The sequence below is a fragment of the Zootoca vivipara genome, chromosome 9 (genome assembly GCF_965207765.1).
Source record: "Zootoca vivipara chromosome 9, rZooViv2.hap1.1, whole genome shotgun sequence".
Classification (NCBI taxonomy): domain Eukaryota; kingdom Metazoa; phylum Chordata; class Lepidosauria; order Squamata; family Lacertidae; genus Zootoca; species Zootoca vivipara.
Window position 1 is genome coordinate 65,163,323 of NC_142592.1, and position 22,255 is coordinate 65,185,577.

Sequence of the window (22,255 nt, forward strand, 5' to 3'; positions counted from 1 at the left end):
CTCTTATTTGGGTGAGACTCACTGATTATTTATTTATTTTTAAAATGGCTAAGTTGGTTCCGTCAATTTCAATGGGGCTACTCTGAGTAAAATGGGTGGCTGAATACTGTTGACATTTCCATTCCACCTTAAGGGCAGACGTGGGACTGGTGCGTGTCACATGTCTGTCTTACACACCAGCACTGTATGCTGGGAACTTCCGTTTGTGTATAGCTTTTCCTTTTGGTTTGGACACAAAGGAGATCGGACATGTTTCTCTTCTGTCCTGTTTGATGCTGAATAAATTTGCTTGTAAACATGCTACCGCAATCTCTCTCTGGCTACTTCTACTGCGTAGTGGACTCTGCTGTTGCAGTGTGCCCAGGCTTCTGAAGTCTGGGTCGCTATCTCAAGCTGCTCCAGGAGTTGGAGACCGCTCGACAGTTCGGCCTGGAGGTGATGATCCTGCTGGGGGCTTGCCAGTTGCCCTCCCATCTCCCCTGCTGGCCGCTAACAAATACCACCAAGAGTGGCCTTCTGAACTTTGAGTCCTTTGATGTTGTTGGGCTACAACTCCTGCAATAGGACCAAGCTGCATGGCTGCATAATTCCTAAACCCACTTAGCTATAAGTCAGGCCCACTGAACTCAGTAGGTCTTACTTCTGAGTAAGCAGGCTAGCCCAGGAACATTAGAGTAAGTGCCATTGAAATCAGCAGAGTAAGATGGGATGAGTGAACCGGCCTTTTCCCACAGCAAGTCAATTTTCCATGTGTTTGCCCATATGTCTCTTCACTCCCATTTCACATTAATCTGCTTTTTATTTAAAAAATCCACACAAATTTGCATTTAAGTACATATTCCAAAACACATTTTCCCTCTAAATATGCATTTCTAAACATACCCACTCTCAAAATAAACCTTTCAACATGCATTTTCTCCTAAATACTCCATCAGAACATCTGGGGAGTTCAAAAGAGGATGGAGAAGCTAAGTTTTGATCTGAATGTTAGCCCATCAGGTCAGTTGATAGGGGAATTTGGAAACACTGAATTCATAAGAACATCAGAAGAGGCTGCTGGTTCGGGCCCAAGGAGCATCTAATTCAGCACCCTGAACAGAAGTTTGTCCTTCTGTGGATTCCTGCAACTGGTGTTCATGAGTATTGCTGCCTCCAGCTGGACTCAGAGCAGCAGTGATAATCCTCTCCTCCATGAATTTGTCCACTCATATTTTAAAGCCATCTAGGGGGTAATCCACACAAGTGAACCAGGAAGTGACCTCTCCAGAGAATGGAATGACTCTTCTTTTCTTATCTCCGCGGCTGCAATCTCCTGGGTGCATCTGTTTTCCTCCCTCACATCCTGCTTTTGTGCAGACCTGGGTGCTGGCAACATACGCTATGCCACTGCCTGTGCTTTGCCACCCGCTGGAATGCTTTCAAGAAAGAAGGCAGGGCAGGTGGAGAGGTTTGCTGCTTATTGTGGAACCCAGGTAGACAAAATCAATACCTGTTTACTGGAAATCACAAATGCAAGAAGGTTTCCCACAGGCATCTGACTGGCCACTGTGAGATCAGGAGGCTAGACTAGATGGGCCATTGGCCTGATCCAGGAGGCCTCTTTGTACGTTTGCATGACTTCCTGGTTCTTTGTTTCTACACTGCATTGAATGGGTGGATTGGTGGGTACAGGAGAGTCGACTGGATGACTTCCAACCCTGAAACCAGTACCTCTCTTAAGGAATTTGCATCTCAGAATGTTTCTACCACACATTTTGGAGCAGAAACCCTGGACGCTGGAAAGCCACACTATGCCACTGCCCCGGAAAACATGCTTTTTAACGCTGAATCGGAACAAAGGGCAATTTAGTTTTTCAGCAGATTGCTGACGGCATAACAGAGCAGGTTTCCTCAGGAAAAGAGGTGGAGGGGGGAAAACGGGCTCGGACACAGACCAGAGAAGCATGAACTTCCGTCTCGAAAATGAGGAGGAAAATTAGTGCGGATCAGCCAGTTGTGTGTGTATGCTTTTTTAAGAAATAAGATTTATTATGGCTTTTTCATATTACAATGAGATAAAAGAAACTGATCTAAATGAAAGGAAAAACAGAGAGACAGACAGAGAGAGAGAGAGGGAGAGAGAGAGAGAGAGAGAGAGAGAGAAGAGGAAACACCAAAGGGGAAAAAAGAATAGAATAGAATAGAAGACGAGCCTGTTGATAGCTATCACTCCCTCCTGTGGGAGAGAGTTCCACAGTTTAACTATGCACTCCTTTTATCTGCAATACCACACCATCCACTGCTGCATTCGGTTTGTAATTGATGGCAATACATTGGGATTATTATTACAGTATTATTATTATTATTAACTGAAAAATAAAGAGCACAAAATTACAAGTGCACAGAGTAAGACACAAAGAAAAAGAAGAAACAATAAATAATATAAATCGAAGGGTAATATGAGGCATGATTAAAAGCACAACACTTTTAAAAATATATATGAATGCATGAGTAGAACCTTCACAGGAAGTCATAGAGGAGTTAAAGGGTAGGGGGAAAATAGTGGGAAGGAGACAAGGGAAATTGGCTTGTGTATGTGATCTTTTTCTTGGGACATCTGAAAATCTGGTTGACATTTGTTATTTGAACAGCTTAGTATAAATCAGGGATCTCCATACCTCATTAACACCATCATTAACACTATCTGATGAGCTCATTCCACTCATCGTGTGCCCCTTTCTTCAGTAACATTTTTCAGGACAGATTGCACCGATGAGCACACAGGAAATTAATGCTCTAATATTCATCAATCCATCTATTTTGATTTTTAGGAGTAATGGTGATCATAAGTAAGTAGTAGTAATCCAAATTTTATTTTCATATGGAGTGGGAATTGTGGTTTTGTTGTTGTTTAGTCGTTTAGTTTGTCTGACTCTTCGTGACCCCATGGACCAGAGCAAGCCAGGCACTCCTGTCTTCCACTGCCTCCTGCAGTTGGGTCAAACTCATCCTGTTTCTCCGAAAATAAGACGTAGCCATAAAATAAGCCATAGCAGGATTTTTAAGCATTCAAGGAATATAAGCCATACCCCGAAAATAAGACATAGTGATAGGTGCAGCAGCAATGCCGGCCGCAGCAGGAGGAAGATGAAAAAAATAAGACATTCCCTGAAAATAAGCCATGGTGTGTGTTTTTTGAGGAAAAATAAATATAAGACGGTGTCTTATTTTCGGAGAAACACAGTCATATTGGTGGCTTCGAGAACACTGTCCAACCACCTTGTCCTCTGTCATCCCCTTCTCCTTGTGCCCTCAATATTTCCCAGCATCAGGGTCTTTTCCAGGGAGTCTTCTCTTTTCATGAGTATTGTCTCAGAAGTACTGTTTGTGGGAGACAGAAGGTGAGCATGTGTGGAGGACTCCCTGGTCCAGAATGGGGTAACTGTGGCCCTGAAGGACCAGGTGCGCAGCCTAGCGGTCATTTTGGACTCACAGCTATCCATGGAGCCGCAGGTCAATTCTATGTCCAGGGCAGCTGTCTTATCAGTTCCATCTGGTACGCAGGCTGAGACCCTACCTGCCTGCGGACTGTCTTGCCAGAGTGGTGCATGCTCTAGTTATCTTCCACTTGGACTACTGCAATGCGCTTCATGTGGGGCTAACTTTGAAGGTGATCCGGAAACTACAACTAATCCAGAATGCGGCAGTTAGACTGGTGACGTGGAGTGGCTGCTGAGACCACATAACACCAGTATTGAAATACCTACATTGGCTCCCAGTATGTTTCCGAGCACAATTCAAAGTGTTGGTGCTGACCTTTAAAGCCCTAAATGGCCTCGGTCTAGTATGCCTGAAGGAGTGTCTCCACCCCCACTGAGGTCCAGCACCAAGGGCCTTCTGGCGGTTCCCTCGTTGCGAGAAGCCAAGTTACAGGGAACCAGGCGGAGGGCCTTCTCGGTAGTGGCACCTGCCCTGTGGAATGCCCTCCCATCAGATGTCAAAGAGAAAAACAGCTACCAGATTTTTAGAATACATCTTAAGGCAGCCCTGTTTAGGGAGGCTTTTAATGTTTAATAGATTACTGTATTTTATTTTTCTGTTGGAAGCTGCCCAGAGTGGCTGGGGATACCCAGCCAGATGGGCTGGGTATAAATAATAAATTATTATTATTATTATTATTATTATTATTATTATTATTATTATTATTATTAGGTGGCCAAAGTATTTGTGGTTTAGGAAGGGCCAGAATGTGAGGGTCTTATTTTTTAAAATAATAATAATAAATTGAGCGTTCTTGTATCCAAGTCCTAACCTGCAGTCTGAAGCGTTACATCCTAGCGTGAAGTGTGATTTGATTTGATTTATTAGATGTTGGCATTGCTTTATTTTAAATAAACCCTCAAAGAGGCCTACAGCTATGTGAATCATCCAGTCTAGCATCTTGTCCTCAGAATGGCCAATCAGATGCCTTTGGGAATCTCTACCTAAGTCTGGGAAAGACTTCTGGCCTGAAACCCTAAAGATCTCCCGCTAGTCACTGTGGACCATAGTGAGCTAGATTGATCCAAGAAGCACTTCCTGTGTGCATCGGGGGGAATAGGGAACGAAACACCATGCATATCCTGCAAGTGTCCCAGAAAAAAAGGGTAAGCATTTCAGAAATAGACTGGAAGGAGAAGTTGCTGAATTGCAACTTATTACCAAACTTAAAACCATGGAGAGACCTGGTCTGGATAGAGACATTGGATTCCTATCTCATTATACATGATAAAGCTATTTTTAGCCATTTAGCTTTTTCCTGTAAGACCAATTGCAGTCGTTAACAGTCGTCAACAGGTTTACCACACCTATCAGCCAATCACCCATTCCCACCCCCCTTCTGAGTAATACCCCTCCCCACCCTCTCACTATATATAAGGGTCTGGTGACTTCTGTTTCAGTGTATCAGAAGAAGTGTGCATGCACACGAAAGCTCATACCAATGACAAAATTAGTTGGTCTCTAAGGTGCTACTGGAAGGAATTTTTTTAATTTTGTTTCGACTACGGCAGACCAGCATGGCTACCTACCTGTAACTAGGAAAAAAAAGGGGATATCCCATTCCCCCCTCCCCCTCAGGAGATCATAGTGGTCGTTTTGGGTGGGAGCAGTGATTGTTGCGTGATTTTGCATGAGATCTCGCCCTGAAAAAGTGCTTCTCATGCAATACAGTCATACCTCGGTTTAAGTACGCCTCGGTTTGAGTATTTTCAGTTTAAATACTCCGTGGACCCGTCTGGAACAGATTAATCCACTTTCCATTATTTTCAATGGGAAAGTTTGCTTCAGGTTAAGTACGCTTCAGGTTAAGTACGGGCTTCCGGAACCAATTACACTCATACCTCGGGTTAAGTACGCTTCAGGTTGAGTACTCCGCGGACCCATCTGGAACAGATTAATCCACTCTCCATTACTTTCAGTGGAAAAGTTCGCTTCAGGTTAAGTACGCTTCAGGTTAAGTACAGACTTCCGAAACCAATTGTGTTTGTAAACCGAGGTACCACTGTAACACGATGGGAATATGTGCATCTGTGTTTTGGGACTCAGCCTGTTGGAGGGCATGCATCTTGTCTTTTACTCTAGGCAGCAGATGTCTTCAGCAAGCCCTGAAGACCATGGAAATGGGGACCCTGGAGACCTCTCGCCAGCCAAAGTAGAAGTTCCTGGTCTAGATAGACCAGTGGAAATCAGTATAAAGCAGACCAATGTGCTTATACAGTGGTACCTTGGTCCTCAAATGCCTTGGTTCTCAAACGATTTGGTTCTCCAACTTCGAAAACCTGGATGTAAGTGTTCCGGTTTTCAGACGATTTTCAGAAGCCGAACGTCCGATGCGGTTGTTGGCTATTGTTTCCGGGGCGCCTGCAGCAAATAGAAGCTTCGCCTTGGTTTTCAAACATTTCAGAAGTCAAACGGACTTCCAAAATGGATTAAGTTTGCTGCTTTTGTTTTTGCTATTTATTTTGTGTTTTTTGTTTTTGAGGCTTTTTCCGTTAATTTGTTTTTGTCACTGTGCGGAACCCAGTTCAGCTACTGATTGATTGATTGATTGTGTGACTGTGGAAATGGATTGAAGCCCCGCATCCAAACAATGACTTTCATCAGTGCAGGGAAGAAGAAAAAATTCATTTTCATTTTTATCATCTACAATACTGTCTTATTTATTTTATAGTACATTGATTATTGCTTTCATTTTATGGATCAATGGTCTTCTCGTTAGATAGTGAAATCCATGTTAAATTGCTGTTTTAGGGGTTGTTTTCAAAAGTCTGGAATGGATTAATTTGTTTTGCATCATTTTCTATGGGAAAGCATGCCTTGGTTTTGGAACGCTTTGGTTTTGGAACGGACTTCCGGAACGGATTAAGTTTGAGAACCAATGTACCACTGTATCACAAAGGGTTGGCAGATGGTGCAGAAACCTAAGTGGATAACTCACCTTTTAGGGAGAGGAAGGTTCTTCCCTTTCTCCCCAGAGAGCAAGTTTCCATCCACACATATCTAGCTAATCTTTTTGAGAGTGCAAGTCGTTGCTAGGAAACAGTGATGCTAATGAAGTCCAGGGGGAAAAGGAACAGGTCTTTCACTCCTTTGCAGCGTGAGCCTAAGGGTTCCTATTCATTCGCAAGCTTTTATTCTAGCTTAATTTAACCCAATCCCAGGTCAGCTTCCAAACCCCTTTGTTCCGTTATCTACTAGAACAATGGACAACACATCACAGCGCAGCGTGTCTCGGTCACATCACATGCCTTTTACTAGGTAACAGGTGACTGATCAGAAACGAGATCTTGGGATTGTGGTGCAGAAGATTGGCAACTATGCCAACCCTGTGTATGGCAGCTGTCGGAAAGGCAAACTCTGAGTTAGGGTAAGCAAAGGGGATCAAAAATAAAACTATTGCGTGTGTAGACCCTTTAACCATCGCCAAAAAAATTCAGACAAGACTCAAATTTTTGGTTTGTTTTTTTGGCAGAATTTAGCCCACAACTTTACTGATTACAATCAAGTGAGTGGTTGCATTGGCTCTGGTTTGACTAGCTCCCTGCACCCTTGCAGGCAGCGCTGACCTAGGGCACACTATAGGTCAGCCTTGGGTGAACACGCAGCATAGTGGAAGGCAGGGTCAAGCCAGTCCACCAGCCAGAGGCCCCCCTGGACTCTGGCTCCGGGCACAACCCCTCTCAGGGTTGACCAACCAAGAGTCCCAGGATTCCTTTAATGGAATACCCATCGCATAGGGATGGCCAGACCGCTCTGCCACTCCTATCACCTGAACCAGAGCCTATCCGCAACCTTACAAGTTGTGACGATTTGCTACGTGGCAGGCGAAACCCAAATGGCACCAGCCAATCAGCCAAGTGGGGAAAATACCTGCTGTGCCCCTGTCCCAATGACAGATGACACACGGCGGCATAGCAAGGTCATGCGTGCAAGCCCTGAATATAGGGAGAGGTAGGCGGGTGTTCCGATGCACTGGCCCAAAAGAGGAAGCTCAGGGACACGTGCATGGGCTTAAATAGAGGTCCCTTGATACAATTTCGCTGGTGTCCCATTGGTCTAATTGCACCCAGCATCGAGGGAACGCCAATAGGGTGTTGTGGCCATCCAAACGCTCCCACCCACAACACAGGGTCTGGTTGCCAGGTCACACCGCAACACGTTCCCTCTTGTTAGGGAGGACCCGATTTGTACAAATGTAGTGTATAACTGCATTTGGAATGTTGTTCAGTCCCGGGCAAGGGGCGAAAAGTGGTACTCACTCCATTTGGTTATGAGAGCTGTTGTGGTGTAGGGGTTAGAGTGTCAGACTCGGACACTCTAGTCAAATCCCCACTTGGTCATGAAGCTCACTGGGTGATTTTGGGCCAGTCACTGCCTCTCAGCCTGACCTCTCTAGCAGGATTGTTGTGGGCATTAAATTAGGAGAGGGGAGTGTGGGATGTAATCCACTGGGAGCAGTCAAATACAACATTCCTTGTTTTGCTAGAGGGGACATGCAAGGGGATGTTGTTCCATCCAGTCAAAACTTCCTGTTCCTCCTGGCCTGGAGCATCCTTCCTTGCATGTGACTAGTGGGTGGGCGTGACCTTTCCAGACCTGGTAAAAGGAATCTTACCTGCGAAGCAGCAGTCGGCTCCAGAGCTTCTCCCACCCTCCACCCCCTCATTTGAGTCTTATTTTGCAGGTTAACCTCTCTTTTTCACAGGTACGCAGGCGCTGCTACATCAGGGCCGCTGTTGAAGGGCCAGGAAGGAATTTCCGTGCATTGGCAGGTTTCGCCTTTCCCATAGCAAAATGTCACAATTTTGGTGTCATATAGAGGAGGGAGAAAGGTTGTTTTCTGCTGCTCCAGAGAAGCGGACACAGAGCAATGGATTCAAACTACAAGAAAGAAGATTCCACCTAAACATTAGGAAGAACTTCCTGACAGTAAGAGCTGTTCGGCAGTGGAATTTGCTACCAAGGAGTGTGGTGGAGTCTCCTTCTTTGGAGGTCTTTAAGCAGAGGCTTGACAGGCATATGTCAAGAATGCTTTGATGGTGTTTCCTGCCTGGCAGGGGATTGGACTGGATGGCCCTTGTGGTCTCTTCCAACTCTACGATTCTATGATTCTGATTCTATGGTGGTTTCAGGCCTTGGACGTGAGAGTGTGGCCTCACCCCCGTGTGGCGTCATGATCAGGGTTCCCCCATTAAAGGGGTCTTGGGGTGGAGGCGTTGGCCATACACCAAGAGGTTGTCATTGCTCTCCCCCTCCAGCAGCGGCGAATGGGGGCGGGCTCGCTCTGCTTGAACATATGTTCTCCAGAGCCAGCGCAACCCCCATACATTCTGGATAACTCTGAAGTCCCCCAGATCCCCGGCTGGGGACTGGGAAGGATAAATGCCCAATGCCTGAGCCAAGGTCTCCCTACATCTGAATCATAATAAAGTTGTGGCCAATTTTAATCCCATAGCATGTTGTCTTGAGTCATTATTCCGCTCAGGGGTCGCCTGGGGTTTGGGGGGACTCTGCCTGTCCACGCAAACCTGTTTGTATGTGCTTGTAACTTTAAGCCTTAAGTCTGCCTTCAGGGATCACACTGTGCTCTGCCTGATCATGAGTAAACTTCCTTTTTATTGCTTATGAATAAGACTGTGGTGTCTTTATTCTTTTAGGAGAGATTCAAGGGGTCTTACCAGGAAAATAACAGAACACATTTTAATCTGGACGGGCCAGATTGAATTGTGTATTGTCTTAAGAAACACACACGAGTTTGCAACTAGTTTTCTGCTGTGTGAAGGGGAATGCACTCTGCTAAGTAAAGGAACTTGCTAGTGCAAGTTAGGAGGGATATTAATAATAAATATATCCTGTCCTGCCACCCTGAACATTCCCACAGGGAGAACCACGCACACTAACTTGCGCTCCTTGGAGAAAAAGGTAGAGTATAAAGGCAGGAAATAAATAAATAAGATTCCTCAGTGGATTGCCTTTGTCTTGAAGGGACGGATTTGCTAATTGTATTATTGAGCCAGATCTGATCATATAGTTTCCTATTCCGCTGATGCCTTATTTCTTAAAATGCTTTTCAGTGCCTCTGCGTCTCTGCACCAAAGTGTGTCAAAGTGCAAAGCAAAAGGAACAGGATGCCCAGCTCAAGGCTGGATGGCTGGCTTTGTCTGACGCTATCAGTCTGACGCGCAGAACAGGCAAGATAAGTCAAGGCTGCCTGAGGATGCTACTAGGGTAGCATGAGTCAGCATGTGTTTACGCACATGGCGTGATGTGTTTATGACCGGACACAGGAAGATCCATGTATGTACTTGCAACCCTTTACCCCCTTGCGTGCGCACATTTACAGGGAGGGGGAAAGGAGCCCAAAGAAGTGTATAAGAAGCTTTGCAATTTGTGTTTCTTTACTCTTGTCGTGAAACATGGGTCACCAAGAGTCTCTTAAATTTAAGAATTAAATTATTTCTCTGGAACTCAACCACGGTGTCGTTTTGACTATCTTTGTCCTGCCTGGGCGCAACTTAAAAGGACCCTTAGTAGCTGATAAGGCTACAGTCTGAGGTTCTCTTTCAGTGCTTTTACAGAGTTTATTCTGGAACTAGCAGGTACCCGCTGTGCCTCAGTTTTCAGTTTGTGGCATTTTCTCTCTGTTGCCTGTGATCAGTGCACATGAGCACTTTTTTATATAAAGGCAGAAGACTCCCTTTCTGTCAAACAGAGTCGACTGCTCTGCAACTAGAAGAAGCAAACAGAAACCCATCTCTGCCATTGCCTTCAAACCGCTGACCCTATTATTCATCTCACTGTTTTAAGGGGCTCAAGACCTCCCAAAGCAGTGCCTTATAAACATTGCAGTATGAGATACAGCAGGCCTCTGACTGCTGTTTGAACTCTGGGTTTAAAGCTCTCCATTGAATGCTCTCCAAGATAAGAAGAGGCTGTGATCAGAATCCTTTGGCTCCTCTATCTGCCGGCATCTGTTTATCTTTAATACAATCTGTTCCTTGCATTGCAGCAGCCCCTAGGTTTAATTGCAAGGCATCCAGGGGTGTTGGGGGGGAGGGCTGGCTCTGAAGCTATTCCACAGGGCAAAAGGAGCTGTGGTCACTTCATGAATGTGACCACAGATCCCTTTGTTCTGTGGAACAGCAGCTCAAGAGGCTTCCAAGCCAGGCACACAACAAGTCCTTGGATGAAGTGTCCGTTTCCTCTGGAGTTGGTTCTACCACCAGAGTAAAAGGGCTGTGCAAAGCAAGGGTGCAGTTAGGGTCTCCCAAGTTGTTTTAAAAAGTGGGTCCAGTGGAAAAAGTAATAAGCTGTGTCCAGTTCTGGGCACCACAATTTAAGGATATTGGCAAGCTGAAAGGGGTGCAGAGGAGGGCGACCAAGATGATGAAGGGTCTGGAAACCAAGCCTGATGAGGAATGGTTGAAGGAACTGGATATGTTTAGCCTGGAAAAGAGGAGACTTAGAGGAGATATGGTTGTTGTTGTTTAGTCGTTTAGTCGTGTCCGACTCTTCGTGACCCCATGGACCAGAGCACGCCAGGCACTCCTGTCTTCCACTGCCTCCTGCGGTTTGGTGAGACTCATGTTGGTGGCTTTGAGAACACTGTCCAACCATCTCATCCTCTGTAATCCCCTTCTCCTTGTGGCCTCCATCTTTCCCAACACCAGGGTCTTTTCCAGGGAGTCTTCTCAGGAGGTGGCCAAAGTATTGGAGTCTCAGCTTCAGGATCTGTCCTTCCAGTGAGCACTCAGGGCTGATTTCCTTCAGAATGGATAGGTTTGATCTTCTTGCAGTCCATGGGACTCTCAAGAGTCTCCCCCAGCACCAGAATTCAAAAGCATCAATCCTTCGGTGATCAGCCTTCTTTATGGTCCAGCTCTCACTTCCATACATCACTACTGGGAAAACCATAGCTTTAACTATATGGACCTTTGTAGGCAAGGCGATGTCTCTGCTTTTTAAGATGCTGTCTAGGTTTGTCATTGCTCTTCTCCTAAGAAGCAGGCGTCTTTTAATATCGTGAGTGCTGTCACCATCTGCAGTGATCATGGAACCCAAGAAGGTAAAATCTCTCACTGCCTCCATTTCTTCCCCTTCTATTTGCCAGGAGGTGAGGGGAGATATGGTAGCCGTCTTCAAATATCTTGAGGGCTGTCACACAGAAGACACATATCAGTATCAGAATGCAGCTGATGAGTAGAAAATGCTACTGGTCTACCTGTTTTTAAATACGGTAGGCAGCTCCCTGCTTATAGCCCCAGCTGCTTTCACAGCTTCACAGAACTGTAGAATAGGAAAGGGTTGTCTAGTCCAGGGGTCCCCAGACTTACCGGCGTTTGGGCCGGTTCCCACCGCGCCGATCGCGCGGCGGGCCGGAGGGCGGGGGAGCGCGCGCCTGTGTGGGCCGGCGGGCGGGGGCGTGCGCGCCCGTGCGCATGCGCATGGGCGCTTACTGGCGCGGCGGCGCGCTTCCAGGGTGGGGAAAGCGCCGAAAATCCGTTGTGCGCATGCGCGTGGGCCTCCCCCGACCCGGAAGTGCACCAGAAATGACTTCTTCCGGGTCGGGAGAGGCCCATACGCATGCGCACAAAGGATTTTCGGCGCTTTTTTCCCCAACCCGGAAGAGCGCTGCCGCGCTGTGCACTGTAAGAGTGGGCGGCAGCGGCGGGCGGCGGGGGTCGTCGCGGGCCGGATTGGCAGGCTAATTGGGCCGCATCCGGCCCCCGGGCCGTAGTCTGGGGACCCCTGGTCTAGTCTAACAGCCTGGATTTCCTTTGGATCGTGTGTGTGTGTGTGTGTGTGTGTGTGTGTGTGTGTACAAATAACGATAAAAGATCAAATGTGCTGCACACAGAAAGCTCTGTAAGATCCCTTAGAACACTGAGAGAAATATTCCTTGCAGCATCACCTCAATTCAGTTGTGATTTGTTTTTTAACGTCCTCGTGAAGATACTGGTGCGAAGGATGGTTGTGCTTTGGTCCATGTATCATTTCCGAAAGGGTGGATCAAGTTCACCTTTGAATGAGAGCCGAGTTGAATTCCTTTCCGTCATCCTCGACCAGAGTTTGCCCCTACCCTGGTCCTAAATTAAATCCACCTGATTCTGAATGTGTGCTATTTTGATCAGGTTCCCTCTACAATTCGCTGAACGCATCCCTCCCTCCCAGTTTCTCTTCCCCTCTCTGGAAAACGACTTAACACTAACCAATGTGGTAGGTTACGCTTTCACTCCACACCTTACAAATCTCCCGTTAAAGATCTCTGGGACAGGCGGAGAAAAAGGAATGAAATTGCAGGGCTGGCAAAGTGACGGCACAATAAATTAAACCTGATGAGGCAAAACATCTGGAAAAATGAGATTAAAGGCTCTTGGATTCTTTTTCCTCTTCATAGTTTAAAAACAAAAAACAAACTCTGAATGGAAGCGCCACCACAAAGTTGGAAGACAACAAATAAAACAGAAGAAAGGGTGGTCAAGCTTGTATTGTTTCTAACGCAAACCTTTGTGGCCTTTTGTAAACACACGCACACACACAAAATACTTTCATTATTGGGAGCAAAGGCTTTGTGTAGGGATGGGCAAGGCGACCAATTTTGGTGGGCTATATATGCAATAAACGAATGAACGTGTTCACGTGTGTTTGAAAAGTTGGATGGGCTTGTTTCCCTCCTCATCATTCCACCAGCAGGTGAATACTTTCTTGAAGACTTTTGGGAACTGACTGCTTTTAGTGGAAGGGTTGGTGCTGTGCTGTTTTTACTGCAATTATCTGTATAGTATATGCATCTGAGTGCTTATAATTCTATCCATGTTTAATGGGTGGGTTTTGGTTTTTTTTAGTTATTGCTTACCACCTATGTTTTTAAAAGGTAAAGGGACCCTGACCATTAGGTCCAGTCGTGACCGACTCTGGGGTTGCGCGCTCATCTCGCATTATTGGCCGAGGGAGCTGGTGTACAGCTTCCAGGTCATGTGGCCAGCATGACAAAGCCGCTTCTGGCAAACCAGAGCAGCACATGGAAACGCCGTTTACCTTCCCGCTGTAGCGGTTCCTATTTATCTACTTGCATTTTGACGTGCTTTCGAACTGCTAGGTTGGCAGGAGCTGGGACCAAGCAACGGGAGCTCACCCCGTCACAGGGATTCAAACCGCCGACCTTCTGATCAGCAAGCCCTAGGCTCAGTGGTTTAACCCACAGCGCCACCTGGGTCCCCACCTATGTTTTTAGCTGGTCTTATTTATTTATTTATTTTTACCTGAGTCCCAGTCAGGGTAAAAAGTGGAGAATGAATGAATGAATGAATGAATGAAAAAAGAATTGTGATTGAGGGCATAGGTTAAGAAACTGCAGTTGGTGTGGGGATGAAAACAAGGAAAATGCTCAGTTAGGCAAAGCTGAGCTTTCGAAGGGTGGGGGTGGAGTGGGGCAAATATTTTCTGCAAAATCACCAAAAAGAAAAAGAAGAAGTTTTTGAGCTATTATTTAATAAATATACAAAAAAATAAAAAATAAAAACCACTTCTGACATATGCCTAGGTTTTCCTGGACATTTTAACCAGCTTTTGGAAATTCCGCCCAGACGCTATTTCTGATGGACGAATCGTCCAGGGTGTATGACAGCCCCTAGCTTAGTGGAGCAGAAGAATAGAAGGGCCATGCCGTTTGCCAAATTTTGTAGCATCAAATCCTCAGTGGCAGTTTTAGTTAGTGTTATGTACTGAGCTGAATCCTAGAACAATAGGATTCAGAATCAGCAGTCTGATTGGTCCGCAGGAGCTACCCAATCCAACTCCAGGTGGAAGTGAATCCGCAACCTGATTGGCCTGCAGGAGCAGCCAATCAGGTGGCTGGCAGAAGTGAATCTGCAACCTGATTGGCCTGTAGGAGCAGCCAATCAGGCTGCAGGCAGAAGTCAATCCACAACCTGATTGGCCCACAGGTGTAGCCCTGAAGTAGCCAATCACGCAAAGCCCATTGTGTAAATAATGTATATAAGCAGATGGTTTTGGGAAAAGAGCCATTCTTCTCTTCTTCTCCTGGATGACTATGAGCTGAATAAAGAGCATGAAATTCACTCTCGACTCCGAGTATATTTCAGTTAGGCTGCAAGCTTTTCGTCTGACATGCTCAGCCCTTCCCTCCATCTTGTAGCACAGCAAGGAGGAACCTTTGATACTTCCAGATACTGCAGCTCCCGTTATTCTAGACCCATGCTTTATGGAGATCCCATCTTTTCAAGCTGAATTTGCGCAGGAGAACATCCTGGCAAATTGGGTTGCACTTCTCCTAAAGCTGTCAAAGAGAGACCGTTTGTGTGAAAAAGCTTCTCCCCACCACTCACACGCAGCATCAGCCAAGCCATCACAAAATTATTGCTTCTTTTCATGGTCTTCTTTTTTTAAATAAACTTTATTCTATATTACAAATAGTTTTATTTTTTATTTTTTTGTTCTGGACTGCAAAATAGGAATGCCTTATATTTACATACACAGGTATACAATTAAGTATAACAAAGGTACAGAAGCTTTACCAAGTAACAACAGGGTTCCATTTTAAGCAGTTGTCATTTCTACGAGTCCTTTTTTGCTTTTGAAACTGGGGTCCCTTATAAAATAAAACGGGGGGAAATGAAACAAACAAACAAACAAACAATAGAAGAATGGACAGAAGCAGCTGCAGCAGCAAACATCAACAAAGCAAAGCCTGGACTTTCTAAATCCAGGACGCATTTTTCCCCCCTTCCTGTTTTTTTGTTATCTTTTTGTAATACTGTCTTTTAAGGATATGCCCAGACTCATCTGTTCAAAGTGGAAGCCAAGTGGGAATGGAGGATATGTCTAGAACATGCATCCCCAAACTTCGGCCCTCCAGATGTTTTGGACTACAATTCCCATCTTCCCCTACCACTGGTCCTGTTAGCTAGGGATCATGGGAGTTGTAGGCCAAAACATCTGGAGGGCCGCAGTTTGGGGATGCCTGTGCTAGAACAATATGTGGTTAAAAGCAGCTGAGGTGTCATGTTGCTCTGAATGATTAAGTCTCCCCAAGATTTCCTGACCAATAGAGTGAATCAGGCAGGACTTTGGTTTGGTCTTGCTCAATGGGAAACCAGCAGCTCTGAAGCTCTTCCAGGCTTTTCCCTTGAAAGTTTAACCAGCATTTCATTGCTAGGATAGGAACATGGTTTTTCTACACAATCACTATGTGCGTGGACGCAGCCTGATACCGTTTCTCCAAAAATAAGACGTAGCCATAAAATAAGCCATAGCAGGATTTTTAAGCATTCAAGGAATATAAGCCATACCCCGAAAATAAGCCATAGTGATAGGCAGTTTAACCTTGTACAGTGGTACCTCGATTTACGAACGACTTGACAACTGAATTTTTCAACTTACGAATGGGGGTAATGGCCGCGCGCTTATGAATGTCTCGACATCTGGGGAAAAAAAGTGGCGGTTTTAGATAGGGATTTTTCGACTTACCAATTTTTAGATAGGGTTGCTTCAACTTACAATTTTTTTCCATTTTCAATGCATTCCTATGGGAAATCACGTTTCCAATGGCGTTTTTCGACTTACGAATTTTTCGACTTATGAAGGTGCCTTCGGAATGGATTAAATTCGTAAGTCGAGGCACCACTGTAGGTTAAACTGTACCATACTTAATTAAAAAAAGACATCCCCTGAAAATAAGCCATTGTGGTTTTTTTTAAGGAAAAATAAATATAATACGGTGTCTTATTTTCGGAGAAACACGGTATGTACATAACTGCTGCTCTCTGCAGCATGTGGAGGCATCTTCTAGAATCATGGAATTGGAAGGAACCTCCAAGGGTGATCGACCACCTGCAATGTGGGTATCTCTGACAGGTGGCCCTCGAGCCTCTGTTTAAAAACCTCAAATGAAGGAAGTGGAAATATAAAAAGGACAGGGGACAGTAACAGCCCATTCTTCCCTTCTCATTCCCTCATTTGTCATGCAGGAACAATGGCTGGATTTGGTGCTGAAAAACTCTTTTCGTACCTGTTTGGTGGCAATAACCCAGGCTAGTTGTTTAGATGGCACGAGTAGGGTTATGCAGCTGTGATGTCTGAGAAGTGCACTAAACAGGGCTTACCTGACTCTAGAAACAACCCAAGTCTCTTACTTGAGTGACAATATATCAAGGTTCCAGAGTCGAGAGGCAAAACTAAGGGGTGACGCAAAATCTGCAGCTGTACCCCAGGAACCTCTGAAATGTTGCAGAGGGGGTGGGACAAGCCATGCACCCCTCAGATCATGCAGTGCAGAAAACAGATCTTGGGCGAGCCTTAAAACATAGCAGCATTGTTTCAGATAGTAGTTCCACTTTAGTGCAAGATTTTGCTACCGTAAATACTAAACAGGTAGCGTGATAGCTTATCATTGGACTCCCTCAATTTGTCCCCTTCCCCCACCCCAAATGGGACAATTGGATCTGACAAAGTAGGCTTGATCTTCATATAATTCATGCTGCGATATGTTTATTCATCTTCAAGGTGCTGCAGGACTTTTATAATTATTTGGGACAAGGCGAATTGGTCAGGAATCAAGGGAGAAGGGGATTGTGACAAAGTAATGCAACGTTCAGCAAATTGACCATTTTTTGGGGGGGGCATGCATTTGAAAGCTGAGTGTTTAAAATGGAAGATTAGCCCATATTTGGGTTCTGAATTGTTACTATTGGGTATTGATATCTGCTCATCCTTGTAATCAAAGAATAATGCATTCTTCCTTCTGCTTCCTTCCTCTGTAGGTTACATACACATAAAAAGAAAATGAAGAGGGGAATTAGAAGCCAAGACTGCAGACAGAGGCGCTTGGTGGGGAAGGAGGGATAAGAAGAACTCACACATTCACATCACAGTTGTGGCACAATTCCAAGGTTGAAAAGAAAAGAGAGAAAGAAATCAACTAAGAAACAACAAATATGAATTCTGAGGTACAAAAATAAAAAAGGAACCAAAATAGAGATTTGTTTTAAACGCCTAGGTCTGGGAAAAGAGGAAATAGATGGGGTGGGGGGGTAGGGGTAGGGGTGCGGACTTTCGCACACTGCTTCCCGTTTCTGACAAGTTATTTTGATATGTTCTGTTCATTCCTTTGAGGTGCTCAAGTTTGAAACAAAAACCTGATCGAGTCTGTACTAGCAAAAAATGTTAAGAAACAAAACCATTGACTTTTTTTTTAAAAAAACCTTTTAAACCAGGAGCATGCGGAATCTCAGTTCCTTCCTGTTTTCTCCTCATCAGCTGTGCAAAATCATGTGGTCTGTTTTCCCCACCCCAATATCTCCTCCCCCTCGGATGTACCCAACCCGGCTTCTCTTTCCTCGTGTGTGCAAACAAACCAAGGACCCAAACATGCTCTGGGATTCTCTCCCGCCAGCTTCGCTTTCATTTTAGAATCTGAGAAAGCCATGGGGAGGGAGGGCCATCTCCCACCTTAGTCACCTGTGGCACTTCGTTTGTCAAAAACCTTTGGTTTCTTCCATGTCTAAAAGTGTTTTCTGCATTCGAGACAAACTTTTTCTCTCTCCTAGCCCGGAGCTTTCCATCCATTCGCCATTTCCGTCCGTCAGCAATCCAGGAGAACTAGCATAAAGTGTAAATTCTACAATGGCAAATCAGGACTTCTCAACCCTCTAGATATTGAGGAAATGAGCGTTGAGTAGCAACGTCTGGATTCTGGTCCCGTGAACCCCGCTCTTCTCCTGTATCCGCACAACCACACAGAAGCAATTGCGGAGGTCCCATCTTCCCACACTGTAACATACCAGGCACCATGATTCTGCTCCTCCGACCAGTATCAGCCAGTAACTTAAATTCCTGCACTAAGAAGGACAGGGCCATTTCACACCTGCCGTGGGATAAGGGACATGTAAAGGATGGGGATTTCTAAAGAAGCAAGAAGCAGGATGGAATCATTTGCCATCCAGAGGCACTCTCAAATACGAAGATATAACTGAAGCCGTTTGCCCATTTGCCTGGGAACGTCTTTTTAAGCTGACCTAGCCTAGTGGTTAATCCTGTACTGAACACCAATGTTAGCTGACTCAAGGCCAAAAGAAATGGAGATGGAATGGATGGGGACATGCATGCAAACAAACAAATGACTGCTGGGCCAGGTTAAAAAAAAATCCCCTAAGCTCCGTGGTTGCACAGGGTGGGGTGGGGGGTGGGGAGATAGGATTTTTCGATCTCCCTTTAATCCTCGCAAACATGTTCACAGCACAGTTGTGATGGGTAGGATCTGTGTCATATTGAAGTCGAAGTGACCCAATGCACGGTTATTTCACAGTGAAAAATAGGAGAAAGAAGATTGAGTGCTTCTGCAGCTTGCCCTGGTCCTACACTCCCATCCTTAACCTCTGAGCTCTCTATCTGCCTCATCTCCGAATGAACAGCCATCGAACGGCCAGCTCTGATATCACAGTGAGGTTGGGCAGCCCTGGAACAAGGCAGAGGAGTGCCGAAGTGAACTGTGTCATTATTGCCCATAGCCTTTTGCTGGGAAATGCACCAATGGAATTAGCGCCTTTTGCTATATGGTGCTTTTGAGCGTTGGTATAAGACTGCCTACTTGGCAAAATATTTACTCCCGGAAGGTAGTGTCAATGTCTGGTGTCGCAGAGTGACTCATAACTGCCATTGCGGAATCTAGACTTCAACGTGGACCATTGCTCAGCAGCAGAGCCCACGCTTTGCATGCAGAAGGTTGCAAGTTCAATTCCTGACATGTGCAGTTGGGGGGAAAAAACCCCAGTGAGCAGCAGGTGAGGGGAAAGGCAGACTCTCTCTTTCTGAGAACCCAGCGAACTGCTGCAGATCAGGGTAAACAACATGGGGATAAACGGCCTGACCTGCTAGAAGGCAGCTCTCCATGTCACTGTGACACAGGTGGCTTCTGCTTATATTTTGCTCACCTCTTATTCCAGGCAAAACGAATTTGTGTCAGTGCCAAAATGGAAATTCATTCAGATCGAAAACTCAAACACTGTTGAGTTTAACAATAGATGCCAAGTCTGACGGGATGCAAATTTCATCAATGAAACTGGGGTTTCTTTTTCTACTCTCCAAAGAGCACTGGAGAAAGACTCAAAATTGAGGCTAAATATGTGTCGTGATGACTCAGCACAGACTTAAAGAAAGCTGAAGCCCATTTATTTTATTTATTTAATAATTTATTTATTTCAATGGTCTCCAGTACAGTGGATCGGATCCACCAAGCTTCGGCAGGCAGATGCCAACGCCAGAAGTGTGCGTTTTGATCCTGTACTTTGGAAATGTGTGAGGGGCTGCGTTTAAGTGTGCAAAAAGCTCTGGACCAGAACTTAGTTCCTGCTTTCCAAATTGGGGACATGGCCTAGTCAGGAGGGAAGCCTTTGAGTCTCATTGATTTCAACGAGATAGCATGGCCGAATTCTGCCATTAAAATAAATGCAATGCAAAGTTGCTTTGCTCTGGTTGGAATGTGTTTACACGAACACATGAATGCATCTAACCAAAGAAGAAGAAGAAGCCGAATCAATCCAGTTCCAATTGCAATTTTGCGGGCAAAAGCATTGCACAGGCTACACTGCCCCAGCCAATCATCCCTGCAAATGATAAACACTCCCTCCTGTTTTTGAACATCCATTAGGTCTGTTGCTACCACTAAAAAAAGAAGAAATGGGCTTAGGAGGGGCCCTCTTTTCTTACCCAACCCTACCCCAATCCTGGGATGCAGCCTCTTGTCATCTCCATAATGCTGGTACTTGTCTCTGGGTTTAACTCTGTGCTGTGTCTAGATCATGGGTTTTTTTGTGCTCTATTGTTTGGTATGGTTAACCAGAAAGATACAGAAAGTTTGCAGTCTGGGATCGTACAAAGAAAACGAGGGAGGCGACTGCTACCGGTTGCAACGGCGAGAGTGCCTCACTACACAACGTGAAGCCGCGCTGGTTTAGGAAGGGATATAAACGCCCCCACTGAGATGCAAAATCTAAAGCAAAAAGAGAAGAGACAGGTGCAGTTTCAGGTAAAGAAAGGTGTGTGCTTGTATGTGGCTGCCTTTTAGTTCCACAGTCAGTGGGGCACAGGTTGAAAATGAGGATGGCCCATAAAAACAAAAGTAGATGAATGTATGAAAATTGTGGAGCGGGGAATAGGCGGTTTTCCTTCCTTCTCCACCCAATCCCAGAAGAGCAGCTGACAACACGGTTAGCTCACAGGGCACACGGGACCCCTCTGCCATGCCAGTCCCAAGGACGGGGGGTAAAAGTCACTAGGGTCCTCCCCTGTAGGATGAAGACTGGGGAGCTGGGTGGGAGGACAAAAACAAGTTCGTTCCCACTCTGTCGGGGTCTCCAGAGGCAAGAGAGCGAAAGTCCTGCCTTGGCGCAGCTTCCAAGTAACACTGAGTTTATTTTCCTGCTCCACGGTTCCGAGCCCGCAGGGAGCCAGTAAAAGCAGCATCGACAGAGGCGAACCAGGGCGGTCCACTCTGTTTGTTAACGGATGATATGACGATATGCTCCGGGGAGAAGGCAGAAGGGGACGAGGGAGCTCCACCTGTGTGGTCTCCGCACTAGGGATCCCTCCGCAGAGACGTCCCTTAAGTCCTTGAGGCCTAGTTGCTTGGCGTCCATAGGTCTGGCGGGCGAGCCTTAGAGGAGTCGAGAGCTGTTTCAGGTGACTCCGCTCGACGGCCAATCAGAAACTTGCACTTGGTAAAGAGGATGTTCTTGACTGAGGCACGGCTTGGTTTTGTTTGTATGTTTGTTTCAAATCCCTCCCAGGGAGTCCCCTGGTAGGGCAGTTTTCAGCTGTCTATGCTCATGAGGGTTATAACTTGTTCAAGTTTGTAGGCCAGCTTTTGCTTCCCGGCCTGGTCATCTTGATCAAGGGCTCCAAGGATCTGTGGAAGAGGGAAGAGAAGCAGAAGAGAGACGTGTTAATGGTTGAAGCTGGTCATGCCGAACGAAATTAGCAACCCTCCACCTCTGAAGCAGGAGAACAATAAAGCCTGAGATGAGCAGGGGCATTGCTATAACACAGGGGTTGGTAACCTGTTGACTCCAGGTGTGGTTGGACTCCAACTCCCATCATGCCCAGCAGCATGGCCAAGTGGTGCCAACTTGGGCCCCAGAATGTGGGTTCCCAGTGTGGCGTCGTGGAGCGGGGCACATGCAGGCTCTGGTGCCGCAGAGGCGACTGGGTCGGGGCCTGTGCCCCAGCTGTGGGGCCTTTGTTGGGGCCCGCTGCAGCCACAGAAGTACAAATTTGCATTTCCCCCACCATGTTAAAAAGCATTTTTGCAGAACAGATGCTGCTGTTTCTAGCCAAGGAACTCCGCAGAGCACTGAAGTCTCCCCCCTGCCCGTCCATCTATTGGAAATCTTACTCAGCAACATTCCTGACTTCTGAGGTTTCAAGAGGTGAGGAAATCTTTGGAGACAGAAAGGTTAAAATTTTGCTTTAAACGACAATGAAAAGCTGAGATTCTCAGGAAGTTGGATTCTGCAGCCAGTGCCACGCTCCATGTTAAATTTCTCTGTGCTTATGGGGAACAGCAGCAAACACACACAGCGTTGCTTGAAATGCCACATTAAATGGCCAATATCCTTAAAAATGTCCTGGAAAAAATGGGACATCCTGTCCCCCCCCCCGGGTGAGAGGTCATTCTGGGCTCTATGATCTTGTGCAATTTTGCGCTGAGATCTTGCCTTGA

General features: G+C 46.0%; 1 protein-coding gene across 3 annotated transcripts in view; it reads right to left on the bottom strand.

Annotated features, from left to right (window-relative positions):
• Positions 1-14,919: 14,919 nt before the first annotated feature.
• The window catches only part of LOC118091530 (plexin-A4), a 274,608-nt gene continuing 267,272 nt past the window's right edge, over positions 14,920-22,255 (bottom strand). For all 3 annotated transcript variants that reach the window (XM_088676445.1, XM_088676446.1, XM_088676447.1), the window contains one exon: positions 14,920-21,442. In XM_088676445.1, the coding sequence (XP_088532571.1) occupies positions 21,347-21,442 (96 nt within the window). In that variant the 3' untranslated portion in view covers positions 14,920-21,346. The remainder of the gene's footprint in view (positions 21,443-22,255) is intronic.